Source organism: Muscardinus avellanarius, assembly GCF_963383645.1.
Source record: "Muscardinus avellanarius genome assembly, chromosome: 4".
Taxonomy (NCBI): Eukaryota; Metazoa; Chordata; class Mammalia; order Rodentia; family Gliridae; genus Muscardinus; species Muscardinus avellanarius.
Genome location: NC_137789.1, coordinates 129,016,301 through 129,026,203, shown reverse-complemented (window position 1 = coordinate 129,026,203; position 9,903 = coordinate 129,016,301). Strand labels below are relative to the sequence as shown.

The window sequence follows — 9,903 nt, the reverse complement described above, 5'->3', positions numbered from 1 at the left end:
AGCTACTTAGTGAGGCCCTCCGCAACTTAGTGAGACCCTGTTTCAAAATAAAGAATAATAAAAAAAAAAAATAGAGCAGGGGGTGTAGCTTGGAGGTTGAATGCCTCTGGGTTCCATCCCCAGACACCCCCTCCCCCCCAAAAAACCGAAAACCTCCCTGAGGAAGCCCAGGCATTGGACTTTCTAAATACTTTAATTCAGGTATTTTTAAATATGTTCAAAGAGCTAAAGAAAACCATGGCTAAAGGACTAAAGGTACTCCTTTGTCCTTTCAAGATACTAAAAGTCATCTGCAAATAATCTCTGCTTATGCTTTTACATTAGCAGTAACATAACACTGATAAAAGACACTGGCATTTCACTCCTTAATTGCAAGAAACATGAGTTACGATCTGAACATAATTCCCACTTATTTTCATTGATGCACTCTAAATTAATATGGAAGAATTCCTCAAACACAATAAAAATGTCTTTGCTAAGAATGAATATTTAAGTACATTCTTGGCATCTCCTAAAATCACAACTTCTAACATTAATGTAAATTATAGTAATATTTTCCCTATACTACTTATTCAAAAGTTTACATCCTCTTTCTCTTTTTCTTTCCCCAGTACTGGGGACAGAACCCAGGGACATTCTACCTCTGAGCTGCACCCCCAGCCCTATTTTTTATTCTTTATTTTAAAATAGTTCTCACTGCCGGGCGTGGTGGCGCACGCTTGTAATCCCCGCGCTTGGGAGGCGGAGACAGGAGGATCGCGCAGGTTCGAAGCCAGCCGCGTGCTGGCTTAGGAGACCCTGTTTCCAAAAATGAAAATGTAAAAATAGGTCTGGGAGTGTAGCCCGGAGGTAGAAGGGCTTCCAGGAACCCCAGTACCACCAAAAAAAAAAAAAAAAAAAAAAAAGTTCTCACAAGCCGGGTGTGGTTTGGGAGGCAGAGACAGGAGGATCGCACAGGTTTGAAGCCAGACGCGCTGGCTTAAGAGACCCTGTTTCCAAATAATATATATATAATTAGGTCTGGGAGTGTAGCCCGGAGGTAGAAGGGCTTCCAGGAACCCCAGTACCACCAAAAAAAAAAAGTAAATGCCACATAGTGGGTGCCTTATATCAATGGAAATAAACAAATAGAAATAAAACAAATTCTTATGCCAGAAAATGGTTTGAAAAAATATCCCAACTCTTCAATTTTAAAATAAACCTAAAATACTAAACTTTTTATTATTATTATTATTATTATTATTATTATTATTTTCAGTACTGGGGTTCCTGAAAGACCTTCTACCTCCGGGCTACACTCCCAGACCTATTTTATATTTTTATTTGGAAACAGGGTCTCTTAAGCCAGCGCGGTTGGCTTCAAACCTGCGCCACCCTCCTGTCTCCGCCTCCCAAGTGCAGAGATTACAAGCGTGCGCCAGCCATCATGCCTGGCCAAAATACTAAACTTATTTTGAGAAAAAAATTTTAGCTTAGTTTCAGATAAAAAATAATAAAAAAGGATAGAGGGTTCTATTTGTTTTCAAGTGTCTAACAGTAAACACGTTCCAAGCAGATCTGCCTCTTTAGGAACAACCTAGGTTAACAAAACCAAGTTTCCTACTACAATATACTAAGCTCATTTTAAATGGCTAATGTAACTTTTTTTTTTTTTGTATGACTATCCTGAAATATATTTTTTATGGTGCTGCAAAAACTGGCAGGATAATTGATAATTCCTTTTTGTTGTTGTTGTTCTGAGTATTACCCCTCTCCTCAGCCACTTATTATTATTATTGCTATTAATTAGCTGTTATTTTAGCTGAGTTTGAAGCAGGGGCTCACTAAGTTGCTAAAGCTAGTCTGGAAACTGCAATCTTCCTGTTTCATCCTTCCAAGTACTGGGATTATAGGCCATGTCCAGTTTCTTCTCTCTCCTTTTTATTCACAGGAGACAACTCCTCAGCACGAGCATTGCAACCACAGGGAAACCATGATAAATGTGGCCTTTCTCAAACAAAATTTCACTTGCGATTTAGGGGGAAAAAGAAACCCCACACTTTTACTTCTTAATTAAAAATAGGGTCTTCACTAGGTTACTGAGAGCCTTGTTAAATTGCTGAGGCTGGTTCTGAACCTGTGATCCTCCTGCCTCAGCCTACCAAATACTAGGATTACAAGTGTGTGCCACCACTCCCAGCTTAAGTCCTACATTTTATTTTATATAGTTCACTGGCATAAAAAAGAAAAAAACCCCACATATGCACAGTTAGAAATCTAAATTGTTTTTCATCATAATAAAATTCCCATTAGATTTCAGCACAATGAATAAAAATGCTTGCATAAACACAAACTTAAGATAACTTTAATTGAAGAAACGTTCATTAACAATGAACAATGAAATTAATGCTTACCAATCTTTTAACACCATATACATTATTAATATATACTGTGTATTTCCAATCAACTCCATTCTTAGGCTCAATTTAAGAAACACAATTTTAACAAGTTTTATACAAAAAATACTTCACTAAGAAAGTAGATAAACTGCACAAAAACAGTACAAGTATAATGTGCATAGCAAGATAGCTTGAAGCATCTATGTATGGCTTTCTTTAAAATAAAACTATTCGGGGAATGGGCCCATTTGGGACCGACTGTTACAGTTGACATATGTAAACTGTTTCACATCATTTTTAGGCACTTGCTAACAATAGTGTTCAATCCCTGAAAAATCAATTTTCCTAAAAAAAAAAAATCTACATCTGAAATAAAAACAAAGAAAATAACATGGGTTAAAGTTTTATATATTCCTTTTAAATTAAACAACAAGTTTTATTAGTGCATGCACAAAACTAAACTGAAAGAAAAATTTTATGTCAAAAACTTTCTGTGCAAAATTTACATAACAAAATACAAAAACTATGTACAGATTTGTTATATACAGAAAAGCCCTGAAGTTTTCATCCAATCAGCAAAAACATCATTAACACTTATAATAACAATATAACAATAAATCATACCACATAACCTTGAAATATAAGAACTTCATTATGCAATGATCCAACAAAATTTGATCCAAACTTACAAAGTAAAGTTTATTGATTCTGTTGTCATGAAAATGTCCATTTTGAAATCCGTTTGGGTATATCCCTTAGGAATTTGTCCTAAAGTTTTATGAACTGCCAGTGTCTACTGTTAATGCTTTCTAATTTTCAAATGCCAACAATCAGTATATATCTGCTTTGAGTTATTTGTCAAACTGAAAAGTTGCTAACAAAAATGGTTTGTCCTTATTTGAACATGTTTAGGTAGTAATTAGGTCCAGACAAAATAATCTTCTCTGCTAATCTTGCTTCAAAATATCTCTGTAAAAAAACGTTAATTTTCAAGATAAACCATTCCCTTTGAAGTGCTTCGATGTCCCTCTTAAAAGGGCTGGCAACCAAAAAGATATCTACTTGGTTTATGGGAGAAAATCTAATTTGGATAAGCATAGTTCTGTGAAATGGGAATCACTGAAGAACATAATCAACTTCAAAAAATTATTAAAGTTCTTTAAATGGACCTGAAACTTGATAAAATTTAATCCTCTCAAAGCTATCCATCTATGGCAAAGCTTGACACAGCCATTTAGAAAAAGAAAAATCAGCTGGGCGTGGTGGCCCACGCTTGTAATCCCCGTGCTTGGGAGGCGGAGACAGGAGGATCACGCAGGTTCGAAGCCAGCCGCGCTGGAGTAAGAAACCCTGTTTCAAAAATATAAAATAAGTCTGGGACTGTAGCCCAGAGGTAGAAGGGCTTCCAGGAACCCCCGTACCACAAAAAAAAAAAAAAAAAAAGAAAGAAAGAAAGAGAAAAATCACATTGGAAATGATCTTCCAATCTCTGACACAGGAGAGTTAACAGTTAACAGGCAACAAGATTTACTTGCCCCCAAAGCTTCAAGCATTATTTAAGAACTATAGTGAATTAAGTGTATTTTCAAAGCAACATAATATCCTCCAAATGAATTGGATTCAGCAGATAGTGATTTCTTTACTCAAGCTCTTAGTATATCTTCACAAGTGAGGAGAAACTCCTTCATTCCCACTGTGAAAGAGCTCTCCATCAACAGAAGAGGAGCTGTTTTTATCAGATTCATAAGGCTGGTAGAATAAAGGGAATGGAGCTGTCTGCCATTACTACTAAGAGTATCTAAAGTAGTAAATTGTGAAAAGTGTTATATCAAAATTTTCTTTAGCCCTAACTTTCCATGAGCACATTTTTGAAAAATCAAATCAAGGTACATAAGTGTTGATTACTTTCAAAACTTGTTTGTGTAATGTTGACACTTTCCAAGTATTACACACATAAGCTTTTGCTCTTGATGGAAAATATAACCAATTTTTAAAAATTTCCAGGAATAATACTGAAGTTAAAAATGCCTGTATTAACCCACTGTTTTCTTCTATGGTAATTTTACTTTTCCTTGGTAACTACAATAATTATTCTAACATATTCCAGTCCCGAGTAGCTTCCATTAGATGTCTCTGACCATGACCAGCCCAAGTATCCTGATTGTCAAAAACTCTACCACAAAACCAACAATTAAATTTAGCTTTCAAAACATTTTCAGAGGTAGTTTTCACAATCTGATAATTGTTTTTGCTTGTCTTTTTTAGTGTTAATTTTAGCACAAATCTTTCCTTCACAGAACTAATAGGTTTATATATTTTGGGCCTCTTGGAAAAATCACTGTAAGTTATTTTAGAAGGGTTATAACAAACTGGTTTCAGTAAAGCATTCATAGTTCTTTTTGATAATGAAACCTTAAGTACACGTCCATTAAATTTAGTAACAGTTCTCATTACACTTACTACTTCTGGTGCATCTACATCAGGGTGGTTCAAAACCACAACTGGTTGGTTTCTCCTAGGACATTTCACAAGCTGTTTGGAGCTAAAAGGGAAAAGCCTCAAAGTTCTGACTGAATCTTTTGAAAATCTAGGTCTGCTAAATCCAAATGTTTCATGGACATCTTCAGCTTTAGCCTTTTCTTTACACTTTCTATGCAATGTCGATTTTTTTCTTGGAGGTTCTTGATAACTATCCCTACACTTTCTCTTACAGTTTCTGTTTCTAGAGACAAAGGCAGTTTCCGGATCTTCACTTCTTACACGAGCTTTTATTCTTGAAAAATAATTTTTGCAAGTCTTTCTTCTATTGAAACTTCTCTCATCTGTACAATTTGTTTTACATCTTAATACCCTGGGCTCTGAATGGTCACTAATACATACTGGTTCCTCAGAAGATTCTGAACATGTTGCAGTAGAGGTTATAACAATTTCATTTGCTGGCACTGAGTCATCTAGTAAGGGTAAGACATCTCTAGAAGATTCTGGCACTTTCTGCTCTCTGCCTATAGTATGATTAGATGGTACTCTATCTTTCTGCAATGAGGACTCCGAATTGCTAACTGACAAATTATTAGCAGCAGTCACATTTAAAACAGGGTTAAAAATCTTCAATAATATTTTCTGTGGTGTTCCTTCAGGTTTCTTTGGCTGTATGTTTTGATAATAACTATTTTGGACTAACCTAGGCTTAAGCAGTTCAGTATTATTTGGCATCACACACTTCAAAAACAGAGCCTGTGTGCCATCAGGCAAAAGAGTATAAAGTGGTGTTTTTGGAAAAATTTCATTCTGCTGTTTTACTGAATCCAAGATATTCAACCTTGTGCCAGGCTGCTCAGACAGCGCATGAGGAGTAGGAACCGGTTTTACTGAAGAACTTGCTGAAGTTTTAATAATATAAGGGCCTTTTAATGGCAACACATTTTCTGGACTACTTTTCATGCTCAAACAACTGCCAATGCTAGAACAAAGTGCAGGTGTAAGACAATTACTGTTCGGTTCTACCTTTAAAAAAGGTGTTTTGCAAAGATCCTTATTCGCAGTTCCACAGGCTTGAGCACTCTCAGTTTTGACAGCAGAAACACCTTCAAGTTTTCTATTATTAAGTGTCAAAATCATCCCAGGTTTCTTATTTAAAAGAAGAGAAGCAGGTACCCTTTGTGTATTAGCCAGGGGAAATGGTCTTCCTGAAACAATCTGATATCCAGGTTTGTTAGCAACATGCAATGGTATAAAGAAACCTTTAGGAGTTTGAACAAATATAGCTTTTTTGGGTTCTGAGTTTAGAAGTGGACTCTGCATATATAAAGAACCTGAATTTTGTGTAGTAGCTCGTAGTTTGTCCTTTACAAGTTGCTGTGTTATTATTGCATCTGACTGAGTCTTAAGTAATGTGCCAATACTTGATATTCTAGGTAACTTGTCTGAATCTCTCACATCTTGGAACACTGATAGCACTTGTTTTTCCTTTTCATTACATTTTAAATTCAGATAATTTGTGGGCACACTAATACCCACACAGTCAGAAGAAACTGGGAAGGTGCCTTCCACTTGGAAGTCTTTTGGAGATTCAACTACTGTGCCTTCTTCTTCATATTTTTGCAAAGACTGGTCACAATGAAGTGGCAAGCTTTTAATTGGAGTGTTAGAGTCTTGTTTCACATCAGTGTTAGAGTCTTGTTTCACATCAGATTTTGGCCTTAATATATCCTGAAGTAATTGGTTTACTTCAGGTGGCAAAAATTCTGATGCTTGTTGGCTTTGGAGAGAGAAAACAGATGTAATTCTAGGCATCATAGGTGAATCGACATTAGAAGTATCATTCCATTCAGATTTTTCAGCCTCATTCTCAAAATTTTGGTTTTCATTAATATACAGGTTTTGTTCATACTTTTGTCCTTTTTCTAAAGCATACTCTTCTTCCATTTCAGTTTTCATTTTTAAAGTTCCATCTTTATCATTTAAAAGGCTGACAGATGCAAACAGGCTATCTGGGTTTAAGCTCTCCTTCCTCACTAGTGATAAAACTGTCTCACTAATTGGTTGCTGAACAACTGTTTTGCTTGATGAAGATTCTCTTTGAAGGTTTTCACACATTGCTGTTCCTAAAAACCTACGACGTTTATTATTCACTTTTGAGTAATTATGAAAAGGCAATGACCCTTGGTTGGAGGATTCAACAGGTATCTCAGAGTTGACATAATTAATGCAATAGTTATGCATATCTCCACTGTTGCATGCATTTGGTTTGGTAGTATGGTTGACTTTATCTGGACTTTTAATGGTTGTATCTAATACCTCAGGATGGCCCTGAGTGCTATGACTTCCCCATAAGTCAACATTATCATTTGCTTCAACTTTTGTGGCTAAACTCACTGATGAGGTAGCCAATTCTGATGCTGTTTGCAAAGATGCACTTTTATCATAATCCACTGTTTGAAGCATATTGTTCCTTTCAGATATCAAAGCCATTTCTTTTTCTGAAATTACTTTCCCTGAAATTATAGGAGAAGAACATGAAAATGAAGTTGCTTTCATGTAAACTGTGTCACTCAACTCAGTTGTCACTCCTGTTAAAACTCCAGTGGTGTCCAAAGTCTGGGGCTGCAAATTAGAAGTATTGTCCTGTGCAGCATTGGACTGTGAGGCTGGTGTATATAAATTCTGCTTATTGGTAGGCAACAACTTTATTACAATATGCTGTCTTCCATCCACCATTTTAAAGCCCATAAACTTAGCACTGTAGTTAGCAGGAATTGTTATTTTATTATTTTTCACCATTAACACTGTAGGTCCTTGTAAAGCAGTCTTTAAGAAACCTGAAGTAGCATTTGTACTCTCATCAGCTCTATTACATTGCCCAGGGGACAGAAGAGCCGGTTTTCCTGGCTGTAACTCTGTAGGCTTATCATCATTTTCACACTGTAGTCTTTCCCCCTTTTCTTCATTTAAATACTCTTGACCAAGATAGCTCTGGTCTTCGTATTTAGTCTGAATGTTATCCATTTTATTAAGCACTTGAGTGTTGTCTATATTTCTGTCATTTCCACTAGTAATTTCCTTGCGTTTCCAGAATATCTTCCTTGATGCACCTATTTTGTATCTTTTCAGTATTAGCTTAAGTCCAGCTGAAGTCTTTGCCATCCTTTTTTCATATTTGTCTTTTTCCAGTTTTTCTTTTGCATATAAGTGTTCTTTGTGCAAAGTTATAACATGTCTTACAAGATAGTCTTTCCTGGTGGCACCATAGCTACAATATTGACAAGAGAAGGGAAAAGTACCAGAATGAACATAAAGGTGCTTTTGAAGTTCTCCTTTGGTAAAACATATATGATGGCATTTACCACATTTATAATGAATTTCGTTATGTCTATGAATGTGCTGAACAAATGTGCCAACATCCTGGGTGGAAAATTTGCACTTTTCACATTGAAAATTACCATTAACACAATGTGTGGATGTGAAATGCTTTGTCAAATCCAATAAAGTATATACACGCTCATTGTTACAAATGTCACATTTTACTAAAGTGCTTCTATGGGTTCGTCGGTGTTGTTTAAATATCTGGAAGTCATTTGCTGAAAAACTGCACATTTCACAAGGATATGAAGGTAATTCACCATGGTGCCACGTTTGAAAGTGTTTCTGCAAATCATTGGGGCTATATAGAGTACCATCTCGACATTTTAAACAGCTGAAACTAAGTATTTTGGCAGACATTTTTATACTGTCTTCTTCAGGTCTCTCAGATTTATGAAGCAATACACACTCCTCTACACAGTTTACAGTCTTTATACTGATAGACTTTCTTGCAGTCTGTGGTTTACTCTGAAATAATTTTCTGTATTTGTCAATTTCATCTTTCACTAGGACTTCATTTGGAATATTTATCTTCGGCAGATCAATTTTCACATTTTTTAGTTCATAATGAAAATGACTTTCTGAAATTTTTGGTTTAGGTGCTAATCTAACAGTATCAGGTATTACATTTTCCACATCATATTCTGTTTTTAAAGTAATTTGTTTTTCATCACAAAATAACTGTTTCTGTTCAGATGGCATGATTTAATAAAAAAAAATCCCAGTTTCTTTTGTTCCAAAAACTCCAAAAGTTATCTGTAATTTAAACAGGAAATGATACTATGCCGAGATATCTTCAAAACAACAAGGATTTCTCCCACATCATTTCACCTAAAATTAAACAAAGAGTAGAAATTTGCATCACAAAATTAAAACTAAATTTCATATGCTTAAGTTCATTTTGACACAAAGTAGGAATATTAATCAAAACATAAAGATACAAAAGACCTGCTAAATATGTTAAGAAAAGTTTAACAAGAAGAAATAACACTAATCTGGAAGTCAGGAAATATATGCTTTTAAATGTATGCTTTTCCTGTCATGTGACACTGGGAAAGCTTCAGCTTCTCTGCACCTCAATTTCTTCATCTAAAGAAAATCTATTGGAGAAGTACTAAGAATTATATAGTAATGTAATACTACAATTTTAAAACAAGGCTAAAAAAATTTTTTAATGTATTTATTTATTTATTTATTTATTTATTTATTTATTTATTTGTGGGTCTGGGGATGGAACCCAGGGGCATTCTACCTCCGAGCTACACCCCCTGCCCTATTTTTTATTCTTTATTTTGAAACTGGATCTCACTGAGTTGCAGAGGGCCTCACTAAGTAGCTGAGGTTGTCCTCAAACCACAATCCTCCAGTCTCAGCCTCCCGAATGCTGGAATTACAAGGCTGCGCCACCATGCCCAGCTAAAACATTTTTTTAAAAACAGCCTCACTATATTGCTGTCAGCCCTTAACTCCTAGGTTCAAAGGATCCCCTGCCTTAGCTTCCTGAGTAGCTAGGTCTATAGGCACACACCACTACACACTACACTATATGGATTTAAAAATCTTAATTAGAACCAGGAATGATGGCACACACCTGTAATCCCAGCTACTTAGGAAGTGGAGGAAGAGTATCATAAATTCAAGGGCAGAATGGGCAAATTAGCAAGTC

At 35.6% G+C, this 9,903-nt stretch overlaps 1 protein-coding gene across 1 annotated transcript; it reads right to left on the bottom strand.

The window, feature by feature from the left end:
* Window positions 1-4,466: 4,466 nt before the first annotated feature.
* On the bottom strand, window positions 4,467-8,939 carry ZNF518A (zinc finger protein 518A; the record flags this gene model as incomplete). The annotated part of the gene is made up of 1 exon (XM_080695379.1): window positions 4,467-8,939. The coding sequence occupies one exon, from the start codon at window positions 8,937-8,939 to the stop codon at window positions 4,467-4,469; it is 4,473 nt and encodes a 1,490-aa protein (XP_080551505.1).
* Window positions 8,940-9,903: the final 964 nt, after the last annotated feature.